Below are 18,059 nucleotides of genomic sequence, written 5' to 3'. Positions count from 1 at the left end.
TTGAACCAACCAAGATGGAGAAAAATGCCCGCTTGTATAACTTCGACTGCGAAATAAGTCTGTAGAGATATTCTTTAGTATATTGTCAGATATTAGTGGATGCTTCTATCTAGCCTTATTCTAAGCAAAAGGCACGAGTAAGCATAGTATTACGTCATTATACAAAAAAACAAGAGAGCTATGCTCAAATATATGGACACGTAGCGCCACCCAATGACAATGTTGATGACGTCATAGCGGAAAAAAAAAGTAATAGCCTTCTGGAGAAAATTTTTTTCTTTAACCACTGAAAATTTCGAAGCAATTGGTCCAGTATTCGAAGAGAAAAGCGATTTTTTAAAAATGATGGAGACAAATAATAACAGCAAGAGAGCTATGCTCAAATATATGGACACGTAGAGTCACATAATTTTGATGACGTCATAGCGAAAAAAAAAGTAATAGCCTTCTGGAGAAAATTTTTATCTTTAACCACTGAAAATTTCAAAGCAATTGGTCCAGTATTCGAAGAGAAAAGCGAGTTTTTCAAAAGTGTCAAAGAACAAGAACAACATAATATTGAAACGATCGTTATGTCCACTAAACGTGTCCAATAACTTGCCCTCACCTCACAAAAAATAGTGGACTGGCTACTACACTCTTTTGCTTGGAAGCCATTTAATTTAAGTTATCGCCTTCCAAGTATCTCAGTATTTGTTGTCTGTTAACTTTTTGTGTTGTTTTACGTCAGAGTGCCGAAATAAAATGATTGATACTAGTCTCGTATAAGGTTCTAGTCCCATTTTTTCTTACCCCACCCTAAATATTTAACAAATCTCAAGACCATGCTTAAAGAAATGATAAGGTACAGTATATAAGTGCTTTTATTATTTAACATAGAAAATATTTCACAAAGAGAATCCAGGATGATTTAAAGAGAGAGAGAGTGGAGGGGGGGGGACATTTCTCGAACAGAAAAAAAAACATAGTGACACATGCAACGGAATTTCAGCCTATAAAAAGGGCGCTACGGGAATGGGACTCATACTTGAACAAATTCCTTACTTGAAGAATCCTCTTTTAAGTGACCACAAACAGTCTGGATTAAATGAGAAAATTTAGGCGAAAAGTTTGAAATTCATGGTCTATCTATGGAGTTGATAAAGGCAGGATCAGTAACTGTGTTTTAGCAAATTAGATGAAATATCAGGACGGAACATAGAATGTCAATAATTATTTGGGGGGGGGGGGAGAAAGACAATAACATGGCCAAATTATACTCGGAACAATGCTGTTTACCAATTTGAAGGATGAAGCAGATACGACAAAAAAAAATTGGGGGGAGAGGAAAGCTGACAATAGGGCCAAATGCTGAAAATAGTGTTTTGTTTGTTTTTTCAATCCATAGGAAGAAGGAGATTAAAATAGAGTAAATGACATACTTTATTCTTCCACGAAAATTTAAGAAAAAATCATGTAGTACTTAGCTAAAGGTGTGATAAATTTGGTAGGTATTAGTAACGCCATACTGAAAAAATTTGGCCCATCCAGCTAGCTTTGGGGAGGGGGAATTTATTTTTAAGGTAAAAATTAACACAAGTAAACGAGGATTGATGTAACGAAAAAAATAAAAATTATAAGAACATAGTTTTTATTGCAAAAGTGATCAATTCACACTTTTCGTGCAAATTATTATCATAATTGTAATATAGCAGTATTTACAAGTAAAATTAATTCGATTTATAGGAACAGTAGGTGGCACTGGAGAGTTTTTTTTTACTAAATTGGTAAAGTTCAACCCCAGAATTTTTTTTTTAATTAATCAAGTCATTGGCGATATCTTCAATAAAAAGGTTTGAAACCATTCAAAGATATTATCAGTGATTTTGATAAAGCAGTCCAGATAATGCTCTTTATCAGTTACATATCACAATTATCAATTATCTGGTAGTCTGTGGTTTCGAATAACAATATTTGTGACGATAGATACCTTCACAAACTATGACATCCTTACTATATTACAGGGAAAAATTCAGCATTACAATTTTTCTTATCTATTTGTTGTTATCTTTTATCTAAACCGGAGAGATAAAATTACCAAATCAGTTCCATATCATCACTTATTTCATCTGCTTTATTTTTTAATTTGACCGAAAATACCAACAGACATTAGCCTAGGACTTGTTCAGAGGAAACATCTTAGTGTTAGATTTCTGCCTTTTATCTTATTAGATGCCATCTACATAACACATTAATTCCTTCGTATACCATGTTTCCCAGAAAATAAGCGGGGCATTTTTCCAGTTTTATCGCGAAAAATAACACTGGGGCTTATTGTGGGGGGATGTTTTTTATTTTCATTTATCAAAAACAAAATTACAAAGCAGAGGAATATGAGATTTCCATATATATAAAATATGAAAACCGACATCCATTCACTTATAAATAACATATTTGGGTCAAAAATTCGCGCTATGCACTGGGACTTATTTTAAAGGAAGGGCTTATGTTTAAATCATTTTTAAAATTCAAGCTATGTCTTATTTTCGGGGAAACACGGTAATATCAATTATTTTATGAATTCTCTCATCTTCAGAGAAAAACAATGCAAGATTGCCATATCAGTCTTTATCTCCTCTCTCCATATGATTATATATATTTACAGATAAGAATTCTTGAAGAATTTGATAAGATAAGGAATTTAGATCTCAGGGATGGAATGGTCTTGATGCTTCTTCAATAGTCCAAAATCCATGCTGAAAAGAAGAATTAAATTTTATTAGTTTGCTCGCATTTTATTTGTAGGTTCACGGCCAGTGTCGTGAAACAGCGAGCTGGGACGTAGCAAGGGAGGGGTTTTGAGGGTCGTTAGTCCCCCCCTTCGAAAAGTAAAAAAGCATTTTTCCGAATTATACTTCACAATTTTTCATAGTTTAAAATGCTTCTGGACCCTTACAACTCTTGAAAACCTACATTTTCTGGCCAGACCCGTCAGATGATACGATCTAACGCGGCAATTACAAATTTCCGACCTCACCCTAAAAAATTCCTATGTGGCTTCGTCCCTGGTATATTTATATGGTCCCTGGTGTATGGTATATGGTCCCATAGCATTTTCATATTCTGAATAGGTTTTTCAAAGGTTCTAGACTTGTCATTCATATGGCGAACCACGGCTTATCGTCCGGTTACCAGTCCATGGCGGAGATTGATCCTACACATGTTTCATATTTATTTACGCGAATCAAAAACTCAGAAATATTACACTGACACATATTTTATTGTGTACCACATGTATACCAAAAAGGATAGATAGTTTGAAGGTGACTGGCGCATCATTGTTATAAACTATCAATAGTTTTTAACTTGCGTTGTTATATTATCTGGATATCTGTCGTCGTTTTTATTAGGAGTGTTTATAATACACACGAGTAATATTGTTACATATCTAACCTTGAATTTCAACTAGTTAAGGTAGGTACTGAGATTTATAGAGGTAAAAGTACAAACATAGGCGTAAATTAGTAAAAACAGAATTGATAATAGACTCTGTAAAAACGGTGTGGACTCGAAATCGAATCAGAGTCCATAAAATGCGTGGATTCGACTCGAATCCGAGTCCGGATCCGAATCCCGGCCCATCCCTAGTGCAGATAGAGGACGCTGTAACCGACTAGCAGTAACGTGAACCACCCTACAGCGTTGAGGAGTCCAGCAATCCTCTTGCACATATTCAACCCTGCATGGAAATCGGAGTAATCAGAGGTGAGGTGGCGAGCGTATTCCTAACGCTTAGCACGATGCGCAAAACTGCAAGCCGGATTCAAGTTACAGTATACTGAGCCTTAGTCAGAATAAGGATTGAGGTTAGGGTTAGGCACTAATTTTATTCCGATTTTCCTTATTTTAGTTGTATTACAAGTTCAGGGACTGTTTGTGTTAGCCAAGTGAATATACTCCCTGACCATAGGTTTCAGTACCTTTATACAACTTGATGTAAAGTAGGCGAAGTTACCTCCATATCGCTACACACACTTCTAGAAAACCGAAAAATTCAATAAAAACAAGACTTCGGGGACTGTTTGTGTTAGCCAAGTGAATATACCCCCTGCCCATAAGTTTCAGTCGCTTTGCCCAACTTGATGTAAAGTAGGCGAACAAAATTAGTTCCCTCGATATTGCTACACACACTTTTGGAGAACCGAAAAATTCAATAAAAACAAGTCTTCGGGGACTGTTTGTGTTAGCCAAGTGAATATACCCCCTGCCCATAACTTTCAGTCGCTTTGCACAACTTGATGTAAAGTAGGCGAACAAAATTAGTTCCCTCGATATTGCTACACACACTTTTGGAGAACCGAAATATTCAATAATAACAAGTCCCTACCTCTTGACAATATGTTCAAAGATGAACGTAGGCATAATGGTGATTGTCATTGTAGTTGGACTGGAAGACAACACTTCAGCAGTTTCTTTGTCCTGAAAAATAAATGAACTTTTGAAATACGAAAATCTAACACATTTTGTAAGAATGTCTAAAAAGGTCGTGTCCCATCACTAATTAATTAATAACTCGCTAATTATACGACATAATTCATCCAAAATCGATAGGCTCCTGTTCCGAACTATGATGATGCACATGCAAAATTTGGAGCAGAGTCAACCTCGCTTTCGTGAGATATCGCGTGTATCTAACAGACAAACAAACAGACAAATACCTATCAACATACCTACCGATCTTAAGATCGACAAGTAATAACAGACAGTGAGGCGAAAGTATGTTTTATTCAATAAAAAAAACGTTGAAAATACGTGGATGGGATGTAAATATCCAAATTAAAGAAATACAGATATCCAAAATAAGCCAGGCAAGATCAAATCTTACAAATATTTTTATTTTTTATTAGCTCAACGGCCCCTCAAAAAATCATCTTCGACTCCCTTATGAGGGAACGGCCCATCGTTTGTGAGCCACTGGTATAGCAGACACTAGGGATATACGCGGCGGGGCTAAAAAGAAACGGGACTGATGTCACAGATTGCGCAGCACGATTAACCACAAAATTTGACACAAAATTTAATGTTAATTCTATGCTCAATCGTCATTCTGCAATTGAACCCCCTATCGCCAAAAAACTCAATCAGACCTCGCACAGCATTTTTTTTCCAACAAGAAATTTATCACATTCACTTACCTGAAAAGCAAAAATAATTGCGATATTGTGTCAAAACAGCTGTTAAACAAAGAACACATATTACGCCACACTGCAAAAGGGTTGATTACCGATGGTTAATCGTGTTTCGCAATCTGTGACGTCAGTTCCGTTTCATTTTAGCCGCACCTCGTATGCTACTTTAATCAATCACTCAATATATTTTGACATACAGTACCTTCATTCCAACGACGCATTGTCCGTTCACTTCACACAGATTATGATCAATCAAAAGTCCGTTTCTAGCAGCGGAAGAATCTTTAACGAGGCCGGTAATCTTTCCTTGCTTGTAGATGAATCCAACATGGCCGCTACTATCTTTCTGCATAGTGACGGTACGAGAGTACGGCCTGCGAGAAAAAGAGGGATTCAATGAAGTGATGGCTTGATAAAGGATTTATTATTAGCTGGGGGATGTGAGAGCTAGTATAAAAGAGACTCATTTTTGAATAGAGTCACACGCACTCACACAGAAGTAAAATTAACAGTAATTGACTAGTTCATACTCAACACAAATAACATATAGAATCCAGCGAGGAAATTTAAGTTACAAATGAGACTTTTATCGTCTTTTTGAAAATTCCCCAGAATTTAATAACATACTTTGTAAATTCATTTGCACAGAGGAACTGGGTATGTTTGAACAAAGGGTTAGACGTGGTTTCTATTTGAGAAGTGAAACGTGACTGACAATATTTTATGAAACCACACTTATCCTAATTCAATATACATTTTATGTTTGCTCAAAACACAAGCTCTGAACTAAAAATAGAATGAGTAAGCTTGCAAGCTTCCATCGACACTATAAAAGCTTTACTGTATATAGTTTTATTCTTGCAAAAAATACATCGGATACAGCGGGATTGAGACTTTTGAAACATTTACTTCAAGTGAAAAATAAGATATAGACAACTGAAAATAACTTTTAGATGTAGTAAATTGAATTTTTATGCGAAGATGGCATTTAATGCCTAGTCATTTATTAAACATTTCCCCAGGCACCACACTTTAGTTTTTTTCGACAGGAATGCTTTTCTCATACAACGCTGGGTTTAGCCTTGTCCTTATTTTCTAGTTAAAAGCACTGGAGCGTGACTGCCAGAATCTCAAACCTATAGTTAGAAGGCACGAAATTATTAACTATAATCTTCCATTACCGTTCAATTGCAAATTCCTATCATTTGTATTTCAAGAAATCATTGGAGCATGACTCAAAGTATTTCCAGGTATCAAGGAAATTCGGTACTCCCGAAGTATGTGGACCAAGATGGCAGACACCGGCACGTAATATGTGTTCCAGAATAGGCCATAAATTTATTCCAATTTTTCTTATTTTAGTTCTATTACGAGTTCGGGGACTAGCCAAGTGACTTCCGTAGTATTTGTGCCGAAATTTTGGCCTAACCTTTACCTGGTACACATACTGCGTTCCGTTGTCTGCCATCTTGGTTCACATACTTTGGGAGTACCAAAAATTCAATGTAATAAAATAGGTGGGATGCCATAGTGGTTAAAGTATTAGGCCGGACATTGGCATTGCAGGTTACAGACTTACATGCTTACCTAGAGTGTGAAAAATTGGGTTAGGGCAGGGGTGTGCAACAGGCGGGCTAGATTTCAAATTCTGCCGTTAAACAGTTCATTGAACAATCGAATAAAATCACTTACCTGTCACGGATGGCAAATTCAACTTTCTTTGAATCAGCTTTCTTCAGAAGACTCATGACTTTATCGGTGCTGTACCCAGCCAGTGTCTCGTTGTTGATTTGCAAAATCTGATCCCCGAAACGAAGACCCGCCATTGCACATGGTGATCCAGAGTTCACAAACGCAACAAAGATGCCCTGTAGGTTAAAATAAAGGATTAAAAAACAATTAGTAAAAACAACTCCTTAGTTGAAATATGCTTTTCTAAGAATTCTGGCATCGGTCAAACAAAATGTTACAGAAATACATTTGTGTTAGTGTGCAGCAAGACTCTTGAATCACTTTAAATAGGGAAATATATTAATATTTGGGTTGAATATACAGGGCGTCCATAAAGTCCAACATTTTCAACTTTATTATGAAGTCAGTTCTAACTATGTTATGTCTTAACCAAGTTTGTCCTTTTTAATCAGTAAATGTTCAAGTAATTTTACTTCATTTGATACATCTATGAAGGCCAAAACAGTATAATTAAATTCCCTTGCAATTTAAAAAAAATTTAAGACTTTATGGACACTCTAAATCAGGGTGGTCCAAACCCAGGCCCACGGGCCACATGTGGCCCCTGCTTCATTATCTGTGGCCCGAGTCGCATTCGGGGAGAAATCAAAAAATCGCATTTCATGTTGATTCGTGATAAAATTTAGCAAAAAATCTTTTGACATATTGTTGCATCACTAATATCATTGAATTGACCAGTATTATGGCTTGCTGAGGCAACTAGCGAAGTTAAACAAGCGAAGAACAACAACATAATAACAAAGCGATCCCTAAATCCACTACATGTCCAAAAACGAAAATTACTCATCAACAATGTTTTATTGCTGAAAAGACAAAACTAAATTATAACGCAGCAACCAACCAACCTTGCTAACGGCCTTGATTCTGATTCCCATCTTTCCTTTGCCATCTTTGCAAACAGTCATTTGACGGATTCCTCCTTTTACTTCAGATCGTAGAATTCCGAGGTTATTCTGTCCGCTCACTGGCGCCACCAAGCCTGCAAGACAAGGAAGATTATTCAAATATATAGACATGACATTGATAGTTAATATTGCCACCGCAATGCAAGCTAAATTCAAGCCGTATGTTTAAAGAACTGTACGAAATTTCATGGTGTAAAAAGTTGTTTCAGATGCATGGACTTGATGGTGGAGGAAGCCGTAACCAACCCTACAGCAGTGAGGAGTCTAGCAATCCTCTTGCACATAAATATCCTGTGTGGGATTCGAACATGCAGAAGCGTCCATGCAGGGTAATCAGATCAAGTGTGTTCCAGACACTTAGCACAATGCGCCCAAACTCTAATAATATTTATTCTATTTATTCTAGGAATGAAGACCATTGCCAACTAATAGAGTTCGAATCGCAAATTATTCAAATCGTTTTTTCTCTAATTTAGTCTGATTGTGTGGAAATATAAAGCACAAGCAATGGGAACAGTCCCTCGACTCGATCACTGGCAAACAATGCCACTTCGTGCAAAAACGACTCTTGCTGCTCGCAATAACTCGATATACATCGCCTTACCTGGTACTTGAGATGCTTGTGGCACAGCAACAGCCTGTGACTGAGGAGGAATGACAGCAAGTTGGGTTTGGACTTCACTGGAATTCAAATTCAATCCCATGTATTCATCCAATGAAGGGTAGAGACTTGAGTAGGATCCATGGCCTGCTGGCATACCTGTGAAAATAAATTATAGAATTGGTTATATGAGTAGGGGTGGAACTATCCCATAATTTACCATTTTAAGATAGGAGAGGATCTACATATTTATCCCAGGCAGAGGAAAGGAGATAAGACGGCTTAATCATATGGCGAACATAGTTTTGGAAATTGAATGAAGACGGAAGCTTGATGGTCATTCATGAAAAATTTTAAAAATTTAATTCTAAATTATTCAAAAGGCCAAATTATTCAGTGTTGGCTATTTCTACTTACAATTTCCATCTTCATTCAGGGAGAAAAAAAGCTTTCCAATGGGAATAAAACCTGCCTCTCTCATTTGGTAAATAGCAATGCACTTATGCACCAATCCTTCTATTACCCAACTAAATAATTTATTTTCAAAATCAATGCACCGCCATAAATAAATGATATGTGCCTATAAGTTGGCTCATGAATGATTACTTCCGAGTGAATGCCCGTAACTTTGCTCAGAGATGAGTCTCCTTCACTTTTGAGTGAATGCTCATAACTTTGCTCAGAGATGAGTCTCCTTCACTTTTGAGTGAATGCTCATAACTTTGCTCAGAGATGAGTCTCCTTCACTTTTGAGTGAATGCTCATAACTTTGCTCAGAGATGAGTCTCCCTTACTTCTGAGTGAATGCTCATGACTTCGCTCAGAGATGAGTCTCCTTTACTTCTGAGTAAATGCTCATAACTTTGCTCAGAGATGAGTCTCCTTTACTTCCGAGTGAGTACCCGTAACTTTGCTCAGAGATGAGTCTCCTTTACTTCTGAGTAAGTGCATGTAAATTTGCTCAGAGATGAGTCTCCTTTACTACTGAGCAGTGTTCACTATTAGCGCACTTTTTTGCGAAAATTGCGAAGCACTTTTGCAACTTTTTTTAGGGACTGCGAAATAGCACTTTTTTCCGATTTTGAAGAGAAATAGCACTTTTTTCCGATTTTGAATGGAATAAAAATTCAAAGTTAACAAATATTTACGAGTATTAAGTTGACACATAAGTAACATACTAGTACTTTTGTAGTTCAATTCTGCATATCATAACGTAATTTACCAGAATTCTAACCTATGAGATGCAGACATAGGAGATAAAGCTTATGCATTAACGGCAAAATTCTTGTTTATAATATGATTATTATACAAGCACACCGATTCCGCTTCTCCCGCATAAACGCTCCCGGCGTCTTTGAAACCAGATGTTGAATACTACACAGTGCGTTTCTTTGAACGAGAGTGGTCATGTGACTATCAATGATATCGATGAATTCAAAATGACTATAAAAGTGTTAGTAAAGTGTTATAGTCACTTTGGATGAATTGTGACCAAAGTGCACGATTTTCAAATCAGACGAAACTTTTAGCAGCATGTCACAGATTTGCAAAATCACCAAATTCACAAAATACCATTACGTGCCATTTTATTGTAATCACAATGTTGAAAGCACGTGGCATTTTCCGAAATTTTGCGATATTTACACAACTATTTCTCATTGATATGCGAGTACGGGTGTGCAAAATTCAATATTTTTTTGAATCGAATATTTTTAACGAGTACCGGATAACAAATATTTTTGGAACGTCGGTAAAAAATCGGCAACAAAGCCTTTTTACTGGTTAATTCCGTTGTAATCGCTAATTGTTCTTGTCACCGATCGTTTTGGCGGCGATATCCGGTAATCTATATTCTCGCCCTCTCTATTTTACAAATAGGAATTCCTGCGGGTCGGCGGACATCAAGTTTTATATTTCGGGTTTACCCGTTGGTTCACATCGGAAACAGCTGTTGAAGACATTGAGGACTCAAATTAACATTTACGTTGGCTTTAATACCTATCAAGATTTGTATATTTACCGTCCCAATTTTGTGCGAATGGTAATATTATTGTCTATACCGTGATGCAGATATTTATTAAGACGATAATTAACTTTCTCATGTTTTTCTATGGTGATAAAGTTCGCAAATCCGAAATTGTGCCAATCCTGAATGTTGATTTAAAATAGTGATTGATTGAATAATTCGGCAATAAATGCATTTCTGCGTGGTCATAAGACGAGATGACGTTAATGAACAGCACTTCTTTTACAGGATATTTTACGTATGCGACTTAATGCTAAAAAGATTGGGCTCGAGTGCTTTTTTTTCGAGTGCTCGAGTGCCTAATAGAGGTCAGGCGCTAATTGTAACTAATTCCCTCAAGTTTCAACGTGTTTTCAACAAAACAATACCCCGGCGATAATTATAGCTAAAATGTTACCGAGCAATTCACAATTTTATTTATGGAATTTGCAAATTCACCAGTTTCTTGACGATTTTGATAATGTCACGCCCTAATTATTAGTGCAAAAAATACTCCCCTTCTTCCGCGGCGGTTTGACGGGTTCTTTGTTCCATTCTTCAGAAAGTTCTGACACGGGGATATAGAATACTGAATCCGGAGGGTTGAATCCCTGTCGACTTACTGGCGATTTTCCGTTTTGGAATGGGTGAAACATTCTCTATTTTAAATTAAATGACGTTTCGCGGGCTAGAGTTCTCCCCGAATATGATGTGTACCAGACCTGTTGTGTTAGTCAGACGATAGATAAAACATAAGATTAATATTGACGCCCCGTTTTCGAAAATACAGAGTTATATCGCAAAGAATGCGTTTTGATACATTTGGAATGAAACATTATTTACGGTTAATTCAGATCATATTTTACTCTTTATAACACCCGGTATCCGAAAATGCAGTTGTATCGCGAAAAATGTGTTATGTTACATTTAAAATAAAACATTTTTGCGATTAATTTAGATCATATTTTACTTTTCACGACATCAGTTCCCGAATATACAAGATTATATCGCGAAAATGTGTTTTGTAACATTTAAAATAAAACATTTTTGCGAGTAATTTAGATCATATTTTACTTTTCAGGACACTCGTTTTCGAAAATACAAGGTTATATCGCAAAATGTGTTTTGTTACATTTAACATAAAACATTTTTGCGGTTAATTTAGATCAAATTTTACCTTTCACGGCAACCCGTTTCCGAAAATACAAAGTTATATCACAAAAAATGCGTTTTGTTACATTTATTTTGCATTCCCAATAAAATTCATATTTTCTGTAATTAAGGTCGTCGATGAATCTGTTCCTGTCGTTCAAGCTCGACACACGTTTGGACGAGTGTGGGGCGGTTTTTTGGTCGACGATAAATTAAAAAGTTGCCACACGTTATTTGTATAACGATAATAACTGAAAATTAAAATTTTGCAATAGAAGTGAATTTGTCTCAAGATGGTATTTTACGATTCTTGACCACAGAAAATAAACACGCTGACAGGCTTGGTTATAATTGATATCCGTTTAATTTATTTTACACTATTAATAAACGCGCCACACCAAGTGCGGCCATATAAATTGCAGTCGCATCGGTATGGACTGTATCTTTTTGGCGCTCTCACATTAATAATAATTTTCAATAAAACAATACCCCGACGGTCATTAAAGCTGAATTTGTTACCGAGTAATTCACAATTTTATTCACGGAATTTGCAATTTCAAGATCTCACTTGACGATTTTGATGATGTCATGCCCCAATTATTACTGCTTAAATGCCTCAAAATACAACAAATGTAATCATTTTCGACAATAACAAGCGCAACAATTCGTAAACGAGCCGTTATAACGAAATTCGCGATTGATTTTACCTCTCTCTTGTTTACAATTTTAACATCCCGCCGGCCATGTATGGTCGAATAAAATGTTCACATATTCGAAACATGACTTGGCCAAGGATGAAAGGGATCACTAAAGAGCTAATAGAAAGTACATACGCGAGGGTATGATATTAATATCGAGAATATTTGTGAGCCTTTCACAGGACGGAAATATTTTGCACCCCGCTGTTTGTTGGCAGAACAACGATACGCTAAAGTTAATTGATCGAATACAGGTAAGTTTATCATCTCACTTGCGAACATCCAGGTTTTGGCGGAATTGTACGATCATGTTGTCTTTCTTAAATAATAACTTTTTCAATAAATGTTAATTTTACTTTTGCGTCTTTTTTGTATGTCGGGTTTTCATTTATTTTAAATTCGAAACTGTCCGAAATACTCCAACAGGTGTATAAGTACAATAATAATAGTACTTACCAAAGTACTTACCAGGGAAGTTTAATACAGACGATGTGTTAAGGGCGTCGTAACCCCCGTTTTTTTATTTGATTGTTTTACATTCTGTTTAAAAAACAACGTCGTTTTGCAGTCATCTAACGTAACTCTCGCGACCAAACCTTTTTCGTTTTGTATGGCATCATCTCGGCGCAATTTATTGCCAACTGATTTTTAATTGTGTTTTAGAATACCGTAAGTTATTTTCTGTTTGTTGGTTTCTAAACTTTACAAACTTGGGTAGCAATTACTATTAATGTGAGATTTGTGCATATAAACGATTGAATATCGCGACTGGATGTCCGATATCTGAGAATGCGTACTTCTCTTTCAACATTAATTTTCAGAATATCAGCGTTCATGTGGTTGAATAAAAATTATTTATTAAATGGATTGGTATTTCGAGACGCTCTCAAAATTATTTGGGATCCACTATCATATCATTCCTTTATTTTCTATATCCATGTTTTTTTCAAGAATCACCCTCGTTATATTTCGTGTATCTCGCAAAAGAAAACTCTTTGGTGTCATCGTTCCTATTAGTGTAATTGGAATATATGGAAACCTCGCAAGTGGCGTTGTGATGCGAATATTTGATACTAGGTCAGCAGCATTACAAAGAGTGCTATTTATGAATGCTGAAAGTACATGGCATTACTAAACATTTTGCCAATATATGATGTTTTCTGCCCGAAATCGCACGCAAACCAAGGCATGTCGACATTAAAGAATTACTGGTCTTTTGGTAAGCTCTGAAATAGTATAATATAAATGTAAATGAGAAACTAGGTCACGCTAGCTCACGAAACGAGAGGATTTTCAAAGTGATCTTGTGTAATATTTCGAAGAAAAAAGTTTGAAAGGAGAGTAGGTCAACCTATCTCCTAAAAGGGGAGTATCCTGCGTAATATTTCGTAGGGAACGTAGGTTAACCTATCTCTTACAACAGCGGGTGGCGACTTTCAAAGTGGTTCAAAATCACAAATTAATAATTATCAGATTAGGTTTAGGGATAAATCGAAAAGTTGAATTTCCAGGGCACCTAACCGTAATTAGTTGATTGCTATTTATATTGGGGGGGGGGGGGGGAATTATTTTGCACAGGTTTTGTACAAATGATCCACCCTGTAACTAATATGGTTTCCATCCTGCATGTATCAATCGTTGTCTGTTAGATGGAAGGAGTAACAAATGTGAAAGCCTTTGCTGTTCACGCAAGTAAACAACTGACACCGTGATACATTGCATGAAAGTTTTGTCCGCGGCAGGTGTTAGCAGATGCCCTTTCGTTGCCGATAAATTTGCTTGTTTTAATTAAACATGAATTCGCTTAAAGGGAACTCGGTTAACGGAAAGGCTTCTCTTTAATTCATAATATTAACCAGAGGAGAGCTTTTTCGAGTATCTATGCTGTTTTAAATGGGTTATATAAAAGGCTAGGGCACCTAACTTGTTAAAATCGGCAAAAGCACTTTCGCACTTTTTTTTTCGACTGCGAAGCACTTTCGCACTCATAATTCGCTTAGAGTTAACACTGCTACTGAGTGATTGACCTTAACTTTGCTCAGAGACAATTTGTTGTTAAACAAACCTGCTTGCTGAGGTGGGATTCCTGCCGCGGCCATTTCTTGTTGTTGCATATTCAATGCCAGCATGTGATCATCTCTATGTTGAGACTGCGCCTGAATAGAAGAAACATTGAAATTTTTTTTTTGATAAAATTTGAATAATTCAAATGAAAAAACTTTCTCATAACCATTTTTCAGATCTAATTGACCTGAACTACTTCAAGTATTGTGCCAAGCGGTATTCGCTGAAGCGTAACACACCACCATATTTCTATATAATTTTAGAAGTTCTTTGGAATTTCAGCAGTTGCCATAACATTGCTCAGAGATGAGTCTACTTTTGAGTGGGTGTGCGTGGAATTGATACGAGTCACTGGCGCATCAGAGGTCTATCTATATAGATTTGTCACATGTCAGTTATTGGTTGACATCTCAAAGCAAAGCAAATATATGACAGACAATCCCACTGTATCACTAATTCACCAAAACTTCATGCAAGAAAATAATAGGGCCATAGTCATCGATATGAACCCATAAATAAAGGCATCAGGGAAATATAATAATAAGATAACAAGGAAGGAAGAGTAATAAACAAAATGTGTGACCCGTGTCTTATCATATTTTGCACTAGAAAGAATTTGCTGTCCGAAAATTAAACCAGTAGGCTACTGCTACACTAATCAAATCTATCAGATCTTAAATAATTCTACTAGTCAACTGCAAAGCTCTCATTCACTACTGTATTTTGATTCAAGTTACATGAACTGATCTTTGTCGGTGGTCTATTGTTTCGTCATTGTGTCAATTAATTTGCTGTTATTACATCATGAATGTGCATATCAATCAATGAGGTTATAATATCTTTTATAGCAAATCAATCATTGGAATTAGACATCACTTTAAAAAACTCAAGAAACGAGACACAAATGAAACATTTATTCATATTGTTCTTGAGTAGAAAAACAAACAGCTGTTCACACAGGAAAATTTGATAGACATTTCAAGGTCTTGTCAATATCTCTTGCCAAAACTACATATTGCCAAAATTTAATTTCGTTTTTTGTATGACGCTTCAAAACATAGTTTTTAACATGCGATACCAGGCATTATAGTTCAATGCTTGAACCTTTAGGCCTTTCAACCTTCAACCGTGAACCCGCAAGTTTACATTCAAATCTGAGAGTCTATATATTATTTATTATATACCGTACATACTCGCAGATAGGCCGCAATTTTTTCCGTATATTTCTTTAAAAAATATACGTGCGACCAATCCGCTCGACATAAATGCAAATCGCCACCAAGTATCGTCTGCGCTTGCGTACATGCACTCATTATCGCTCACAGGCGTCGATAAACATATTTTAATTATATTAAGCCCTACAAAAATAAAATAAAATAGGAAGTTATCTATGCAAAAAAGCTAGGGAAGGGGCCTTTTAAATCCGCAGATTTTGAGTGCGACTTATGTGCGAGTCAACTCTAAATTAAACTTTTTGAACACAAAACTAATAGCGCGAACCTATCGGCGAGTATATACAGTGTGCATATATATATATTTGTTTAAATAAAAATTGTAATCCATTTCAATGATGCAAAAAAAAGTTTATTAATGCATTATGCATTGTTTTGATTGATCCTCTATTTTCATAGCATGGGAAATCAATTGTTTTGCATAATCATCACATGTCAATGACTTTTAATAGTACCTACATTTTCAAAGAAAACTTATACGTGAATATCCAAAATTCTCAAATCAATAACTGACTATGTAAATGTATTTGACTATTTGAATGTCTAGAACAATAGCAACCTAACAAGGAAGTGCTAAGGCTACCTAGTAAATATTTACTTTGGTTATAAGTTGAAGGAAAAGAAAAAAGTTAAATAAAACGTTGCTTTTAAGTAAGCCATGGTAACCAATGCTTTCCATGTACATCAGAGTAATAAAATTAAAAACAAGGCTGAATTAGAAAAATCCTAATCTTGCCAGGCACATTAAAATCGCTACTTATATGCTTGTCCACAGATAAAGGAATAAAACGACTAATGAATGTAAGACGTGTTTTGCACACCGTGAGCTATAATTGCACTCCAGGAATTTCTGATTACATGCCCAATTTCTCGTTCAAAAAGGCCATGAAATCCAGACTGGACTATGACATCACAATACCGTCATAGAGCTTGCCAAAGTATACCTATGATCGCCCGAAATGGCATTTGCGTTGATGATAAAGAACTCACTAACGACAGCGACCTCCTTCATCTAGGGATGGTTGCAACGAAAAAAATAACTTGATCGATTGGGTGGTCGTCTGCGCATCTTGGATGACAGTTCTTTTAGTTTGAAGGGCGTTACTACGTCACTGTGAAGTCATAGTGGAGTACTTTTTGGATGACGCAGTCAGGTGGGGGTTAGGATTGACATATGCGAAAATTGTTATGCTACACCCACTAGAAGTATTGCAGGTAAGAAATGCGTGATGAAGGATAGACAGTTCAATAAACAAACAACCCCGAAACAAATCTTAATAAAAAAAGCTTAATTAATGAAAAATTATTAAACTTCTTACCCTGATGGCTTGGTCCACTTTCATATCTTCAAGTGAGGGATAGAGAGACATTTTGTTTTCGCTTCTTTATTCAGAAAAAATATGTAAAAATTATAAATAGTATTTTCTGTGAATAGTAATAAAACTGATTAAATGAAGCATTTATATAGATATCGCAGAGCATCATTTTTTTTCACATAATTTCGTCAAGAGTTTTTTCCCTGATAATTGGCGCCGCACGGGCAAAGTGTCGTATTAAGTCGTCATACAAAAAAAATTTGGCAGTTCAGTTTGGATAGATTATATGAAAAAATTAAAATTCAACCAGCGAAAACAAACCACAGAACTACATAAGGTACAAATAACCACTAGCAGCAAATTATCTATAATCACAGAATCATGAAAAAAAATGAAGAAATTCATTGGCAGCAACCTATTGCCAGACTGCTGTATTCGCTGATACAAAACATACGGTACGGTACGGTATTGTCCCCCATATAGCAACGGCCAACTTAGCATTAATAAAACGGAAGCATGTACTGATGTACCGTAATAATACTCTGAAATTTCCCGTACCATACCGGTACCATACAACCATATGTCTGTATGCAGATGTGATTAAGAATGCAAATTAAATGTTAAATGAAAATATGGCCGTATGAAATTCCCTTGCGGCTTATCTTAACTCCGTAAGTCCTATGACAGTATTCCTACTGTACCACTATCTGACTGTGTATTCAATGGAGTATTTAGTACTAGTAGGTATGGAAACGAATGGCAACTCTCTGAAGTCTGGAATTGCTAACTACAGAACTAGCAGAATAGAGTAAAAAGCTATTCCAACTGCTACGAACGAACTAAAATTGGCAACTCAACGAGAAGCCATTGCTTGTCATATTTCCTATTCAACTATATGCCATTTCATTATCTTTGTTCCCCCAAAAATGAATTGATAAAACCCAAATAACATGGCATATAAAACGCAACAGAAGCCGCGACACAAAATCTTTAAAATGCGTTCATTCGAGATTTTTGTTTCTTTTCTGTCTCGTATGACGTCATGTTCTCGTGACCAGGCGTAGCGAGAGCACGTGATTTTTTTTCACGGGACAATGTACGTCACTCGCTATGATTTGTTCCTGGTTGCCCGTGTTAATCAGCGAGTAGGCCGGTTTGCTTTTTCT

General features: G+C 36.2%; 1 protein-coding gene across 1 annotated transcript; it reads right to left on the bottom strand.

The window, feature by feature from the left end:
• Positions 1 to 845: 845 nt before the first annotated feature.
• On the bottom strand, positions 846 to 17,037 carry LOC120341019 (syntenin-1-like). The gene is made up of 8 exons (XM_039409436.2): positions 16,897 to 17,037; positions 14,347 to 14,437; positions 8,430 to 8,585; positions 7,766 to 7,899; positions 6,861 to 7,036; positions 5,371 to 5,542; positions 4,367 to 4,458; positions 846 to 2,735 (listed from the first exon to the last, which is right to left on the bottom strand). Exons 1-8 carry the CDS (start codon positions 16,945 to 16,947, stop codon positions 2,681 to 2,683), a joined length of 927 nt encoding a protein of 308 aa, XP_039265370.2. The 5' UTR covers positions 16,948 to 17,037; the 3' UTR covers positions 846 to 2,680.
• Between the last annotated feature and the right edge of the window lie 1,022 nt (positions 17,038 to 18,059).

This window comes from Styela clava, chromosome 14 (assembly GCF_964204865.1).
Source record: "Styela clava chromosome 14, kaStyClav1.hap1.2, whole genome shotgun sequence".
In the NCBI taxonomy this organism is placed as follows: Eukaryota; Metazoa; Chordata; class Ascidiacea; order Stolidobranchia; family Styelidae; genus Styela; species Styela clava.
The sequence above is the reverse complement of the archived record's forward strand: the minus strand, read 5'-3'. Positions and strand labels throughout refer to the sequence as shown.

Bases quoted from the DNA above. Each gene is read 5' to 3' on its own strand.
- LOC120341019 (XM_039409436.2), bottom strand. From the start codon at position 16,947: ATGTCTCTCTATCCCTCACTTGAAGATATGAAAGTGGACCAAGCCATC. The intron at 7,900-8,429 runs GTAAGGCGATGT...CTTGTCTTGCAG, and splicing joins ACAAGCATCTCAAGTACCAG to GCTTGGTGGCGCCAGTGAGC. The intron at 5,543-6,860 runs GTAAGTGATTTT...TTTTTCTCGCAG, and splicing joins GAATTTGCCATCCGTGACAG to GCCGTACTCTCGTACCGTCA.